Here is a 15,642-nt window from a genome sequence, read left to right as displayed (position 1 = left end):
TAAGCTTTGGCCCGCTCGCCGTCGTAACTAAAATGTCATTGTCGAGCTTTGCTGCTGACCTCTTGTCCCCCCGCTGTATTTTTCAAGGTAAATAGTTCATGTTATGTTCTTGCTGCGTCTTTAGGCATGTATTACATGATATAAACAAGGCAGGTCCTCCTAGAAAAGAGAAGAACAGAGGGCAATTGCTCAGGTTTTGGATTATTTGTGCTTTTCAGTGTCACCTCAGGTCACTCCCCTGCCTTTGTCCTTGTGTCATCTCTAAATCCTGGATCACATACTCCTGAGCACGGCACTAAAACAAACTCATATTGCATATATGACCATCTTCAATCGACAAGTGAAGTAGAATTTCTCTCAGTCTCAGTGGATAACAGATTATTCGTGGAGTATATAGTATATCTGTGACTGATCTGTGTAATTATCAGGATTACTCCCCGTGTGAGTAGGGCAGCAGTGTGTTGCTGATGTGTGTGTCCAGTGAGGATATTACTGGCTCACCTGTAATCATGCCACCCCGGATGAGCAGGTTTAACACTCCAAACATAGCCATGATAGTACACCAAAAAGGAAACTTGGAGTGGAGCTCAGCACTGTTACCAAACAGAGATTAATCACTAGTCCCCTAAAGCTTTTTTGGGCAGAGTAAGGATGAATAAAACCTATTAAACAATTAAATCACCTACAAGTATTTAACATATATTACTAATTTACTATTAAACTCTGTTTACTGCCATAAAGCTGGAGATTCAAAGAAGTAGAGTCTGGAAAGTCTTGACTTTTAGAAACAGGACTCTGTTTATTTCAGTTGCAGTGTGCTTTTACTTGGTATTATATTGTTTGATTGCTTGAACATCAACATTTCTTTTCTGTTTCAGTTGTGATGTTTTGTGCAGTTATGTCGACCCTGCAGATGGGGTTAGTTCATATGGGTTAACAGTTGACAAATGCATGCTAATTCATTTTAATGTGTATATGCTCAAGCATGTGTTGCAAATGATGGCAAGTGAATGTGTAATTGTGTTTGCTTTTATCTGTGTTTGCCTTTCCAGAGGCCACGCATGCCTGTGCATGTGTCTGTGTGTTTTGGAGAGAAGGAAAGAGAGAGAGAGAGATAGAGAGAGAAAGAGAGGGGGAGGGAGCTCCATAATGTGATGACGACTTCCATCATCTGACATAATCAGGATGAATCAGTGAGCGGCGAGTTACATAAACAGATTCTCATCCCTACCTCACCCTCACCCAGATTAGAAACAGTGCACATGCAGCTGCCAACAGACGGCTGATACCAGCCTGCAGGCAGGAGAGCTTCATCACACTGACACCTAAAGGCCAGAGCCCCACATTACACGTGGCATTTGCATATATTTACATTTATTTATATTTCTTAGATAACTGATTTTTCCAGCAGTTCAACTTGAACAAATCGGTTTTACACGGAGGCAATTTTACAGCATTAGAGGTCTTTATTGGAACTATGCTAGCAACAATTAATAAAAAATAATTCATAACTTGAAAAACTTGAAAACACTCCTCAGAGAATAGAAAAACATTGTACAATAATATAATATCTTCTGTTGATATAAAAGATTGTGTTAATAAATATGTTTCTCATTTTTAGATGATAACAGACAATTGAGAAAGATGCTAATTATTTACACATTTAAATTCTGCTTTATGAGAGAGAGAGAAAAGCATATATGTTTTTCTTAAATAAGAATTCCTAAATAGACAAACAAACAAAAAAGTGGGATGGCAAAAAGCCATTAGCCCCTGCACTAACTGTACAATCATATACATAGAGTTACATTCATTATTACCACAGGCGGCACTGCAGTTCAGACAAAAGTGTCAGATCATCCCAGTGCAAGTTTTCATGACTTCATGAATGAATCTTTCAACACTGTTATAACCTATGTTAACACACAATCTTAGTAGGTTTTTGTTAGTGTTTAGGTCTGCTGTCTACATGCCCATAGTGTGTACAGTGTCTGTCTGCTTTGTTGGCCTCTGAAGGGGGAGCAGAAGACTTCTGAGAACCACTGGGAACTCATCACACCAGTCAAGGTCCTCAAAGTCTTAATCCCCAGTGTTGTGCCATAATGATGTCCAGGTAACCAGTCTGACCTCGTGTAATCTGAACTTCAATATAAAAAAACAAAACAAATCTAGATTCTCACATTAAAGGGAAATAAAAGTGTGCTGGTTCTAAGTCAGATCCTGTTACAGGTCTGTTAGAGTACTACAACGCAGCCTTTCGCGGCTCCACAGGAAGCTGCGTGAAGGCCGATTGTAATGTCACTTGAATCATCTCCAGTCGGGGCAGACGACTACAAATCTTAGAATAAAAAAAGTTGAGTTAAAGGGATAGTTCACCCGAAATTCAAATTTCACTCATTATCTACTCACCCTCATGTGGACTAAGAGCTGTGAGAATTTTCAGAGTCCTCCGTGCCTTCTCTGAGTTACGGGGGGGGGGGGGGGGGGGGGGTGCAGCAGTATTTGTCCATATAATGGTTGCGAATGGATACCAACTTTCTTCGTCCAAAAAGACACACCAAAAAACATCCAAATACCTCCATACTGCTCGTCTGTAATGTCCCTCTTGTACTGAAGCCCCGACATGAGAAATTGTTCTAAAAAAATTAAATAAGTCTATATTTTAAGCTTGTTTGTAGTGGTAGCTCCCAGTGTCTCAGTTCACTGCTCTTCCTGTGTCAGTGCAAACCGGCGGAACAATTTCTCATGTTGGGGCTTCAATACAAGAGGGACATTGCAGACGAGCAGTATGGAGGTATTTGGATGTTTTTTGGTCTGTTATTTTGGACGAAGAAAGTTGGTATCCATTGACAACCATTATATGTACAAATACTGCTGCGCGGACCCCCCCGTAACTCAGAGAAGGCACGGAGGACTCTGAAAATTCTCACAGCTCTTAGTCCACATGAGGGTGAGTAGATAATGAGTGAAATTTGAATTTTGGGTGAACTATCCCTTTAAACATCTTTTAGCCCACTCCTCATCTCTGTCTGAAGCTGGAGACTCAGGGCTACATTAGCTGCCTCTAGCATAACACACCTGAATCCACTTGAATCTCCAATTGATATGTTGCATTGTGGGTAATGTAGGTGTCATGCCATGATATCTCTGTCTCTTCTTAATCAATTCTAAAACTTTATCTGGTGATCTTGAGGCTGTGGATATCATTTGTGTCTTCTAAAAGAAATGTTCATATTCTGAATTAGACAAATTGTCACATTTGTTTTTGGATGCAAACCAAAACTAGACATGCAAGTCTGACAATTACAACACCAAACCTTTCCCAGGCAGCATGAACTTTGTGACGCCAACCAACCACTGGTTGTTTTGTCAGTTTTCACAGCCTAGTCTAGTCTGTGAGCCTGTACTATTAATGTTCAGGTAATATCTGATTAGTTTTTTTTTAATTAAAGTTTTTATCTTTTCTTCTTTCTGTGTGTGTGTGTGTGTGTGTGTGTGTGTGTGTGTATGTGTGTGTGTGTGTGTGTGTGTGTGTGTGTGTGTGTGTGTGTGTGTGTGTGTGCGCGCGCGCGTGTGTGTGTGTGTGTGTGTGTGTGTGTGTGTGTGTGTGTGTGTGTGTTCTTGTACTTACTACGTTGTGAGGACCGGCAAGAGTTTTTAACCAACAGAGTGAGGACATTTTGGCTGGGTGGGGGGTTATCTCACTTTTTCCCAGGGCTGTTTGAGGGTTAAGACTTGGGTTAAGATTTTAGGTTATAATTAGGTTTAAAGGCCCCACGCCGTGCACTTTTCTCTGGGTTTATTTACCTGCTGATATCCCTAACAAGATGTATCATTGGTTTTGAGTACCTGTGATCTGCTTAATATCGTTTATACTGCCCCTTTCTGTTGCCTCTTTCTGGAGCTCTAGCAGGCACAGGTCATTTGGCCAATCAGAAGAGAGAATGAGAACCTCTCCTCTGATTGGCTGACTGTTTTTGAGTGGCATGTGGTCGGGCCAATCACAGGCAAGTAACTGAAACCTAAGCTGCATTCATAAAAATTGAAAAAAAAAAAAACTGGTCATGGTGGGCGGAGTTACCTTATGTGTGACATCACAGAAAGGAGGAAGTGCTATCTGCTCGTCTTAAAGAGAATGTTCCTACAAATGGGTGGTGTGCGTTTCTCCGTTTATGACCAGTTTAATGCATGGGGCAGTATTTACGTGGCCCAGAGACCTCCCCAAGCACGAAAAAATAACCAAAATCACATTTTTCATGCCATGGGGCCTTTAAGTTAGTTTAAGAGTAATGGTTAAGGTTAGGCATTTGTTTTGGATGGTTAAGGTTAGGGTAAGGGGCTAGGGAAAACATTATGTCAATGAGTGTCCTCACAAAGATAGCCATACTAATGTGTGTGTGTGTGTGTGTGTGTATGTGTGTGTGTGTGTGTGTGTGTGTATGTGTGTGTGTGTGTGTATGTGAGTTTCAGGTGTGTCTCTTCATGTGCAGAGCCAGGTGGTCGGAGCGGGAGAAGGCCCTCTGACACAGCAGACACTCGTAGGGCTTCTGGCCCGTGTGCTTGCGGTAATGACGCGTCAGCTCATCTGAACGGGCAAATTTCCAGCTACAGCCCTCCCATGAACAGTGGTAAGGCTTTTCCCCTGATGAGTACACAACAAAACCAATGGTAAATATCAAACAATCCATGTATTGAGATCAGATCTCCTTGTCATATCTTTGTGTTAACCCTACCTGTGTGGGTGCGGAGGTGAGCCTTGAGGTGTGAGCTCTTGGTGTAGGTTTTGCTGCAGCCGGGGTATTCACAGCTGTGGATGGCGGGCCGCTTTTTCCCCGTGCTCCTTCGACCACGCTTCCCCTCCGCCCCAGGAGGGGGCAGCTGGGGTCTGACCAGCAGAGGCTGCTGGCGGAGGGGCAGATGACCGGCGGTCTGGCCGTGGGTGTAGTCGCAGAACAGGCTGGCGGCGTGATGACTGAAGTTGGGCATGTAGCTGTAGTGTCGAGGGTCTGGGGTCACAGCTTGAGGTTGGATGAACCTGGCGTCGGTGAAATTCACCATGGTGGGGTGCTGCTGTTGGGCGTAGTAGGGGTTGAAGTCCCATTGAGCGACCTTACTGTGGTTTCCTCTGCTCCCTTGGGGGAAGCCAAAGTGATCCACAGTAGGTAGAGTGGGAGCTGAAGTCCGGCCCGGCTGCTCACTGTTATAACCACGGTGGTACAGCTCCGGCTGGACCACTGAGGTGTCTCCAGGGGACAGCAGCTCGGCCATGAGGCTGCCGCTGTTCACCTGCAGACACTCCTGTGCCGGCGGCGGGTCCTTGAACACACCGCCCTCATGGTACGCCGTGCTGGGGTCCAGCTGCGGGAGATGTTGATCTGTGTTTTCCAGAGAGGGATTGAGGTCGGATGAGGGGTTGCTCCAGTCAGACAGCAGAAACTCAATGTCCCAAGATGCCCGGCTGTCATCGTCCAGGAGCTCCTCCGTCATTTGTTGAGAGACCTGCAGCTGCTCAGAGCCGCCTGGTAACAGTTTGTTACTGAGAGAGTCCGGAGGGAGAGAGACACCCTCAGTCTTCCACACCTAGATTCACAAAACATGAATGCAGAGGTTCATATTTGTTCGTAGCTATTCTATCTTCAAACAATACTCACATGGCCTGATATATTTAAAGCAGAAGTAAGCAGAATGTTTGTGTTAATATAAGTCTTAAATAGTTATATCTTCCGACAGCAATCCCTTTTATAAAGTGTTTAGTCTGAAACACGGGTCTGTCAGTCACTCTGCTCTGCTGTAAGCTGAGGAGAAAACTTTCCTTGTATCCTACAACCTTTATCCAATGAGGAGAGAGAATGGCATAAAGGGGCGGTCCTCTCTATGGCCCTCATTTATCAAACTTGCGCAGGATCTGGTGTAGATTCTGGTGTAAATATCAGTGTAAGCCAAGTGTCACGTGTGATTTACTAAAAGTGTGTACGCAGCTGATTTCGGCGTAGAACCGGCATGGTGGTGATAAATCCGGCGGCTGAAAACCAGCGTCATTTAAATGTCACGCCCCGATATATTCCTGCTTTAGAGGCGTCGCCCTGCCCCTTTTACGACATGGAGACACGGAAGACGGCAAAGAAGAGAGACTTTACTGGCGTTACCGCGTTGAACAGGGAGAGGGCGGCAACATTAACTATCTGGACATTGATAGATTGATAGTTTTTGTGATTGATAAGCGTCATCCCGGTGGATGGAGGCTGCAGACGCGCTTGTCACCGACCACGTCAGGAAAGCCAGCAATCTCATGAAATGCTGCTGCAGTTTACTAAACACAAGTGACTGAGGAGAAATCATATAGGCATATTACTGCTGCGAACGCGACTTTATAACCATCAGCAGTGCACCGCTGGCATGGTTCGGCTGATGGAGGGATGTGAAACACCGGCCCGATCTCCCGCTGACAGGTCCCGGTGACGGAAAAAAAAAAAAAAAAAAACCTCCGCCGCGGAGATCAGCTGCACCTGGACAGGTAGCGGAGCCCCCGCCCCCCCCCCTCTCTCCCCCTCCCCAACCGAGGCTCCGGTGTCCGGCAGAGAGAGAGACTGAGGAGCCGTCCGGTCATGCTCTGGTGCAGGAGATGTTGGAAGTTTGTGTGTGTGATCTACAATAACAGGTCTGTCTGTCATTCACTATTCTGTTGACACAGCTGATTAACGAGCATCTGTCACGTCGTGGTTTTTAATTCATCTCAGTTGCTCAAAATAAAAGTCGAGTTACATTTTCAACACGGACTTGGTGGTATCGTTTTTTTTTTTGGCTACTTTTTTATCAATATAAACAACAACAACATGTGGTCCACATCGCTGCGTTAGACTATGGTTTAATAATCGTTCTGACACAGCAGCACTCCTTCCTGCATGTTCTACGCTGGTTCCAAATGTGCGTACACCTGGTCAGAGCTGGCGTGAGATTTGTGCGTACCGTACGCTCACGCTCAGATTAATAAATGCCGATCCTTGCGGTGAATTTGGTGTACACCCATTTTTTGGTGTACGCAAGTTTCATAAATGAGGGCCATTGTGTGCAGCCAAGGGATGCGCGTGAATGTGGTGATGTAGGGACGAGGGCGGGGACTGCTAACTCCATCGGCTGACAGGAAGTTAGCCAAAACCACCGGATCGCTTACTTCTGCTTTAATAGTTGTGACAAATTGTCACCAGACCAAAAGTGATCTGTCATCTGCAGTTATTAGTCTTTCAAGTACCAAATTCCTATTTTGTTGTGACAGTGAAATAACAATGTCAAAAGAATGGTAAATTAAAATATTGTAAAAAAAAAAAAATGTAGATGAACAGATAAACTATGATAGTCTGAGTGAAAGTCTTTTATATGTCTCTGTATGTACACATGCTGGAAAGTCAGCTTCATGTTTTTCTTCAGTAGTGAGAGGTTGCCAATATGTGTGCAAGGTGCAGGTGTAAAAACATGTAGCTTTTGTGCCAGAATTGGTAGTTTTATTTGTATGTGAATTGACTATGTATAAATATTATTGAGGACAAAATTAATCTGAACTCATCTGGAACCAAAACACCCTAACCTTCAAAAAGATACAGACTTTATTTCTAAACTTAGATGTCAAGGCCTCATTAAATTCAGTTGGACTTTGAGAGTCATTTTTACATTTCACGATGAATTTGGATTTTATTCTGTCACTTGCACTTGCACGTCTGCCCGTCCTGGGTGAGGGATCCCTCCTCTGTTGCTCACCCTGAGGTTTCTCCAATTTTTCCCTGTTAAAAGGGTTTTCTATGGAGTTTTTCCTCAGTGGATGTGAGGGTCTAAGGGGAGAGGATGTTGTTGTGATGCCATGTAAAGCCCTTTGAGACAGACTGCACATTGTAACTGCTTTAGGGAGGGATTTCTTTGCAGCCAGTATGGATGACTGATTAACAATTAATCACTTTTGTCCAAAGCAATTTACAATAAATTCACTCAAACTATTTGATCAAAAACGGGGACGGGTTCCTCCTAAACAACAATTTAAAACAACCACACATATGACTTCTCATACTGTTCAGAAACAGGTTTTGAACATTAATCTTGATAACATAAGTCGACAGAAAAGCCACCTTACGGGCCCACGACCATTACAATATCCCAACAGTTCCCTTAATGAGCAACAACTGTGTCTAAATACATGATGCTGCCACCATTTCCAATTTTTCCTTCAGTAAATAGAAATGTCATTCTATTTCTCTAGAAACAGAAATGTGAAAATCTTCCATCAAACCTGGTTGGACTGAGGAAAACAAGCTTTTCACATGTCAGGTGTGAAAGTTCCCAAGTTCAGGGCGGACACATTTGTAAAATAAAAATTGACTATGAGAAAGAGTAAATTACATGTGACATGTAGGAGTGACTGTCACAGGTTAACATTACCTTCATGATATTCTCAGATTTGCTTTTACATTCATTTTTTGGTTCAGGTTACACTGGACATTATTTAGATCAATTCTGATATTTTTTTTTTTTTTACAGATATTTCTGAGAGTCAAACAACATGGTACTTACTTTCATATTGTCAGTGGAGGGAGCGAGGCTGGAGAAGGAGCTGAAGGAAGGGAGCACAGCCTGTGCAACAGCCATCAAGCACTTTGATGCAACAACAGTTATGTTTTTCTCTTCTTTTTGCTTTTTCTGTTTGTTTGTTTTTTTTTTTTACATGATTTGGTTCATCCTCAGAAAGAATGGAAAGTCAAACCCTAGATCCTCACACCGCTCATCCCAGTTACAGTCCACTCAGAGCTGAAGGCCTCAGAAACAGTTTGTTAAAGCGCTCTCCTGCTCTCCATTCCTCCTCTGCTATCTCTCCCTCCTCTCGCTTGTCTATCTCTGTCAGCTGTGAGTCCTACTTCAAATCTCTCTTTTTCATGTAGGTCTTGACCGTTAGGAGGTGGAGCGTAAACGTGAGTTTCTGAGCTGGCTACTTCTCCTTATTCCTAAAGATTGTTCATTAACACTGATGAAACTCAGCGGTGTCACCTCCACTTACTGTCTTCTTGTGCTGTGGGAAAAACACAAACTGACAAAACTGAAAAATGTGGAAAAAAAAACAAAACACTGCTCTGTTAAATACGTAATGCATATAATACAAACTAATAACTAAATAGCCATGATATGCTACAATCACTTCACACATCTTTACTGAGGACATTCCACTGGTGTCTTAATGGACTGTGACCTTTCCAGAGAGAAAGAGGGTTTAATATATGCTCCAACTTGGGCTGACTGTGCTGGGGAATGAAATTACTCCAAATATATATATATTAAAAAAAAAGTAGCTGAAACATTTTTCTAATTAATTTCTGCAATATGGTATCTAGTTGCAATGTTGCATAATAATGAGAACGAAATAGATCATTTCAAGTGATTTGAACTAAAGTGCATGACTGGAATATTTCCTGTGAGACTTCTCTGATTATGAATGAAGACAAACCAAACATCCTGCCGGAGTTTCTCACTGGCAGATGTAAAAGTTAAGGTCACTTCATCTTGTGAGTGGCATAAAAAGAAAGAACGTGGAAAAATGAACACCAAAATGTGAAGGGAGACATATTAAACTCCCCTAAATGTTTGAGCATCAAGTAAGTCCTCATAAACACCAAGATAAAACATCCTATATGTATTCCTATTTAGAGAGAAAAGCAAAACAAATAATCCCAAAGTTAAGATCCTTCAAAACATAGTTAACCTCGCAAACCACCGTTAAATGTTAAATTCCACCTCAACACTGTAGATCAATGCAGTCCTCACTGTTTTTCATTCACAAGTAAACATTGGTCATTATCAGATGACTGGCCACTATCTAATAAAGCATGCTTTGGCACGGCCTGCAGAGAGCATGTGTGGTGAAGTGTGTGGGCATTTCATGAACATGATGTGTGTGGCACAAAAATAACTTAATTTATTTTCATTAATTAATTTAATGTTCATTTAAACAGTGATCAGAGATGAGTTTTTATTCATTACAGGGGTTCAGTGTGAGAACTTAAACAAGTATTGAATTGAAAAAGTAGAGAGGTGTGCAGGCTGACATCATGAACAATCACACACCAGTATCTAATACATTTCCCATTCTGGTTTAATATCTGTAAAAACACTGTCTTATTTATTTAGCCATCTCTGTTAGTTTGAACACACTCTATATACTTGCATTCAGATCAGTCTTGGTCTTCCCAGTGAGGACGTGCAGTTCTGACTTCTGAGAAGCCCTACAGTATGTGTGAAAGGTGATTATAGTCTGGCTGCTGTTTATCTTCTGACATGTGGCGGAGGCAGGCTGCTGTCTTCCCAGAGATAATGTCCCCTGACTGCTGCTGATGGCCGATGACTAGCCCACCACTGATAAAGACACAGTGACGACTTCTCTACACATCCATTACGCACAGTGAAAGCTTTAGGGGGAGAACCTCACAGAATAAGCCTCCTAATGGCCTAAACACATCACATGGAGTTCAACTATAGTCTGTTTAACAAATGAGACTTCAGTTTAAAAATGCTTACGGCTGGATTATGAATTTATGTGTGATTGCTTTCATTGTATGAAAAAAAAAAATCCTGAAACCAAGTGGAGATAATCTGTGCTGTACATGACCATTATCTGTGTAATTTAGTAATTGTAAACAGTCAAATAAATACTTTTAAATATTTATAACATAATTTGGAAACATAAACAAATAAATAATAGGATGAAACACAAAAAGAGTGGACATTTTCATCCGTATGCTTTGCATACAGAGCCCCACAATCCCCTGTTTTAATTTAGGGGTTCTTAAATAACTTTTTATGATCCTATTTTAATATCATTACCTACCTTTAAATAGCCTACACCTGAAATACTTTTTCAGATAACATTTATTTTGGCCTGAAATTATATAATACAGACTTTAAAGACCTGTGTCCTAAATTGGAACCCAATGGCAGTTAAAAGTTAAGTAAAACAGCACTATAGTGTAGGAAATATTGTTGTTTTTTCTTTTTTTTTGGATTTGATCAATATTTTCAGACTGATGCTCTTCAAGTCTTCATCAGTTGTAACATATAGCCTAACCTATGGCTGTGTAACCCAGGGCGATTGATATAGCTACACCATAATAGACCCATGATAGATCCATAGACACATGTATATGTTAGAGTGCCTCTAGTATATGTCTATGGATCATACTTGCCAACCTTGAGACCTCAGAATTAGGGAGATATTCAAAAGAGGCGGGGGGGTCATATTTTCTGGCGCGCGGGGGGGGGGGGGTGCGCTCACCATTAAAAAATAATTAGCCTACATTATAAGGGAAAAGTCAATTTCCAGCAGTTCAACCCCAACCAAGTAGATATAGATTTCAGAAGGCCAACATTCCTATATTAACAATGCTTAAAAAAAAATTAATTTTATTTGTGGGGATACTGAACTTTAGGTCTTCATTGAATGTTTGCCATAATTATGACTATTAAAATAAACTGAATAAATAAAGACATGGGATGTTGATTTGAATTAGTGACATAGGCCAATTACTCTCCCATGATATTCTAATGCACCTGTAGGCCTACATCAGAAACAATAGGTAGGATATGCAATAATTAACTAACTGTTACAGCATATTTCTTGACAGCTCTACTTTACACTGTTGATTTGTATAATCCCAACAGACATGTCCAGTGATTTTCAGCCTTCTGTGTTTACATTTGTCTGTTGTGATGATACAAGTCAGCAGTCCTAAATGTGTTTCTCTTCTACATCGCGGAGGCGGCGTCTTTCCACTCAGGGCTTCCCTCACCTCTGAAACGGGGCAGAGCTCCGTGGGAAACACCTGCCTGACACAGCAACGTAGGGAACCGTGCACGGGGGATACGCGCCGCTTAACGAGCGCGTATGCCGCGCGTCTACATTATCAGTATAATCAGAGGCACCCGGTGTGAACGCACTGTACTGCTGCTCGCCATGGTCTCTTCTTCTGCTTGTTCTGCCGCGCTTGACTTCGAGCCGGTGTAACCGTTATTATGTCCGGCCGGAAACGGTGCCCAGTGAAGGATGATGTAGCAATATTGTTGTCCGGTGGAAATCGGGAGAAATTCAGGAGAATTGTGGCCCCGGGAGATTTTCGGGAGGGGCATTGAAATTCGGGACTCTCCCGGGAAAATCGGGAGGGTTGACAAGTATGCTATGGATAGATCTACACTTGTAACTTGTAACTGATGTAGAGTCAACACAAAGGTCTGTCCGTGCTCCATCTAGTGGCCATGGGTCGTCACTGCGCCAGAACCATAGACTAAGCAGAAGAGTAGAGTAGAGTAAAAACAAACCAACAATCAAACAAACAAACAACAACAACAAAACCCCGGTATATCTAAAGTTTGGAGCAAACAGCAGCCTCAACACAAAGTTGTTTGTTAGTTGCCACAGCAACGCCACTCGGTTACAGAGGGAAGGACGCTGTGATGAAGCAGGAAGAAAGAGGCTGAGTGTGTTTACAGGAACCTGTGATAACAAGACTGTTTCAGTAAGTTGTTCTTATTGTGTGGACTTGTCTTCACTTTATTCCGTGTAACGTTACAGTCTCTGACAGCCAGCTGTTGTCATTAGCAGGAGCAGCGTTAGCATGTTTAACACGGTGTAGGCAGCTAATCCTGAGCTAACTTACGAAGAGAAAATCAATATCTACAATCACAAAGGTGTTGCTCATGAACTCATTAGTATTTTTAGCCTGGCTGTTTGTAATTGAAGATAATTTATAAGTATATTATTTTTTTTATTCTTGCAGTGGATTTGCTCACATTTAAATTACAGCTTTTTATTCTTCTCTTTATTTTAACACAAACTAGTCAGGCAAATATTATATCTGTGTCCAAAATGTAACAAGAGCAGGCATCATGTTTCAGAGATAAGAATCATGAATAACATTAAATAAACCAAAATTAAGATATGTGAGTAGAAAACAAAACAAACACATATTAAACACACAAAAAAAACATACATTAAATCAATTACAGCTGACATGTAGCTCACAACATAACAGAGATATTTAAATGACACCAAGGGGATTGTGGGTGATGTAGTATTTGTTATGTGTCTGTTAATTACAGATGGAGGCCTTCAGTCAAAGCAGAGCTAGTGGGGGTCTGTGGAACAGCCCCCGGCCCAGCACATACAGCAAGGACACGCAGGACATGCTGAGAGGTGAGCTGATGCTGCTGAAGCTCTGCTGAAGATGAGATGGTTGGATAGAAATGGGATAAAGGTGTAGAGGCGTCTACCACTCTGTGCTGTCTGTTTTTATCACACTCTCCCCTTTTCTCAGTAATGATGCAGGAGTCAAGACTCACCAACCGCCAGAAAAAACAGATCAATGAATGTCTGAAGAGTAAGTTTGAGGTCAATCAATCAATCAATCTATCAATCTATCAATCTATCTATCTATCTATCTATCTATCTATCTATCTATCTATCTATCTATCTATCTATCTATCTATCTATCGTTGTTGAAAATATTTAAATGTGGAGTAATCCCTCAACAAATTATTTGAATTATTAAACTTTCCCTCATTAATAACTTGTATTTTCTTTTTCTTTTTTACAAACCTTTCCTCCACAGACGGAACAGCTTTGCCACTGCCCTCTGACTCCAGGTCAGCTTCTGCCTCTGAGCCTAAACCCAGTAAATCTGCCCAGAGGCACCTGCCAGCAAAACCTCAGAGACGCAGCGCTGAATCTTGTCGTTCTGGGAACAGCTACGCCAGAGAGAAGTTCCGCCCTGCTCCAACAAGTAGGTCCTTGAAGCTGACACCTGAACCAGGATCGACAAGTCTACAGTACACTCTGCCACAATCCAATTTTCTTTTAAGCATTTGGGGGCTTTTTTTTTCGCCTTTATTTGATAGTATAGTTGAGAAAGACAGGAAAAGGGGAGGCAGAGAGAGGGGGAATGGCATGCAGTAATCGGGGCAGACTGCAGCGAGGACAATAGCGTCTGCATATGGGACGCTTGGCTCAACCCACTGCACCACACGGTGCCAGTGGTGAAAAATAATTGAAGAGGAAGAAAATGTATGAACCTGCTGGGCTCTGAAGTTACCATTGGGCATTGAACAATGAGTGCAACCCGGCCATGTTCATCACCATTTAGAGTCCTCTAGGAACACCTCCTGAGTTGTGTGACTGTGTCTTGCATATTGACTTTTTTCTGAATTTGCAGTGTGTTTGTTTATTTTTCAGCTCTCAGGGTCTCTATCTTTTTCTCCTCTTATTCCAGGAGACTTAGAGAAAGAGAAGAGGAGGCTTCAGAGTATATTGGCAACAGGACAAGAAGAGCCTCCCCCAGACGTCTTTACATGTTGTGAGCCGGAAGTGAAGGAGAGAGACCGATATCAGGAAGGTGAGAAAAACAGACCATGTAGAAGAGTTACAGAAACTGTTTCAACAGAGGATTGTGTTTGTCCATTTCAGCTTAAATTCAATTCTACTCTCTTCAACTCTGATTGGCTGAATATGTCCACTGCTGCTTGAATGAGTCTAATATTAACTTGTGTCTGTGCAGTTCTGGATGAGATAGAGGAAAGGAGACAGTTTCTGGAAGACATGGCGTCTCTAGGTCAGGACGAGCAGTACATCTACATAATCAACTCTGAGATATCCCAGGTAAATAAGCAATGGTTTATAGATCCCTTGTACTTTGAAAAAGGTTTATGTAACTTCAAATGTATAATCATAATATTGAAGGGCAGAACAGTAGCATAGTAGTTAATAGATCCTTAAGGCGCCAGATTCTGTGCATATTAAAAGCCAGTAAGTGCCATTTCTTCTCTTTTGAAATAAAACTGTACTGAAACCTGTGTTGTGTCACGGCTCCAATCCAGAGACTGAGAGAACTGGCAGTGCTGGACAAAGCCCAAGGTCACAAGAAGGATGCAGTGACGTCAGAGAGGAAAGAGGAGAGTGCAGAAAATGTGGAAAAGACTGACCGCTGACGCACTCACCTGGAAATTAGCTGCAATAAATAAAAACCACAGAACCATTCGACAGCGACTCCAGATTCTGAGTTGGAGCAGTGGAGACAGAAGATGCATTTGAAAGCATTAAATTCATAAGAAGGAAACATTATCTACTTGCATAACTTATTTTATTCCTCTGCCTTCCAGTGTCAGTATCTTAAATGATCTTACTGCTGTTTCAGGACAATGTATGGTGCTGCAGGAGCCATTGGTTTGAGCTGGACAGGAAGACAGGCACAAAGCAGAAACACACAACAGGGATTACCATTTTAAATGGAGGACAACCGGACAATTTAGATGCCGAAACAGGAACAGAAAGCGTAAACAATATGGGTTTCACCATTAGCTCCAACAAGTGTCGCTAATCCACGCATACAATTAAATAATGGCACTCGAACAGGACAAACAATCTCAATATTCATGTTTTTTTTTCTCCACTTTTTTAAAGGCAACACACTGAAACATAAGGAAAAGGCATGGTAAAATATAAATTAATGATTGCGTATTAAGGTTTCCCCCCCAATGGTTAAAACTGTCGTACAGTTCTTAAAAATACTGAACATCTGCCTTTTCTAATATTTATTATTGCATCTGTGACCTTTTGTATTGATTTAA

The 15,642-nt window shown here is 41.9% G+C and overlaps 2 protein-coding genes across 10 annotated transcripts; one reads left to right on the top strand and one right to left on the bottom strand.

The window, feature by feature from the left end:
- Window positions 1-3,700: 3,700 nt before the first annotated feature.
- klf1 (Kruppel like factor 1 (erythroid)) lies at window positions 3,701-5,802 on the bottom strand. The gene is made up of 2 exons (XM_083995028.1): window positions 4,734-5,802; window positions 3,701-4,642 (listed from the first exon to the last, which is right to left on the bottom strand). The coding sequence occupies exons 1-2, from the start codon at window positions 5,485-5,487 to the stop codon at window positions 4,467-4,469; spliced, it is 930 nt and encodes a 309-aa protein (XP_083851154.1). The 5' UTR covers window positions 5,488-5,802; the 3' UTR covers window positions 3,701-4,466.
- Window positions 4,497-15,136, top strand: cUnh22orf23 (chromosome Un C22orf23 homolog). 9 transcript variants are annotated; one of them, XM_083995142.1, is made up of 9 exons: window positions 4,497-4,628; window positions 8,524-8,653; window positions 8,922-8,951; window positions 13,123-13,216; window positions 13,338-13,400; window positions 13,632-13,802; window positions 14,289-14,411; window positions 14,574-14,674; window positions 14,893-15,136. In XM_083995142.1, the coding sequence occupies exons 2-9, from the start codon at window positions 8,546-8,548 to the stop codon at window positions 15,001-15,003; spliced, it is 801 nt and encodes a 266-aa protein (XP_083851268.1). In that variant the 5' UTR covers window positions 4,497-4,628; window positions 8,524-8,545; the 3' UTR covers window positions 15,004-15,136. The 9 variants fall into 9 exon arrangements, with proteins under 9 accessions (XP_083851268.1, XP_083851270.1, XP_083851276.1 ...); XM_083995148.1 differs by lacking the exon at window positions 8,524-8,653 and adding an exon at window positions 10,205-10,274 and having other exon boundaries at window positions 4,588-4,668; XM_083995143.1 differs by lacking the exon at window positions 4,497-4,628 and adding an exon at window positions 7,120-8,313.
- Window positions 15,137-15,642: the final 506 nt, after the last annotated feature.

Source organism: Trachurus trachurus (assembly GCF_905171665.1).
Source record: "Trachurus trachurus genome assembly, chromosome: 1".
In the NCBI taxonomy this organism is placed as follows: Eukaryota; Metazoa; Chordata; class Actinopteri; order Carangiformes; family Carangidae; genus Trachurus; species Trachurus trachurus.
Note: the sequence above shows the minus strand (reverse complement) of the source record. Positions and strands in the feature narration are given on the sequence as shown.

Bases quoted from the DNA above. Each gene is read 5' to 3' on its own strand.
- klf1 (XM_083995028.1), bottom strand. From the start codon at position 5,487: ATGACGGAGGAGCTCCTGGACGATGACAGCCGGGCATCTTGGGACATT. The intron at 4,643-4,733 runs GTAGGGTTAACA...TGTACTCATCAG, and splicing joins TCACCTCCGCACCCACACAG to GGGAAAAGCCTTACCACTGT.
- cUnh22orf23 (XM_083995142.1), top strand. From the start codon at position 8,546: ATGGTACTTACTTTCATATTGTCAGTGGAGGGAGCGAGGCTGGAGAAG. The intron at 13,803-14,288 runs GTAGGTCCTTGA...CTCTTATTCCAG, and splicing joins GTTCCGCCCTGCTCCAACAA to GAGACTTAGAGAAAGAGAAG. The intron at 14,675-14,892 runs GTAAATAAGCAA...GCTCCAATCCAG, and splicing joins TCAACTCTGAGATATCCCAG to AGACTGAGAGAACTGGCAGT.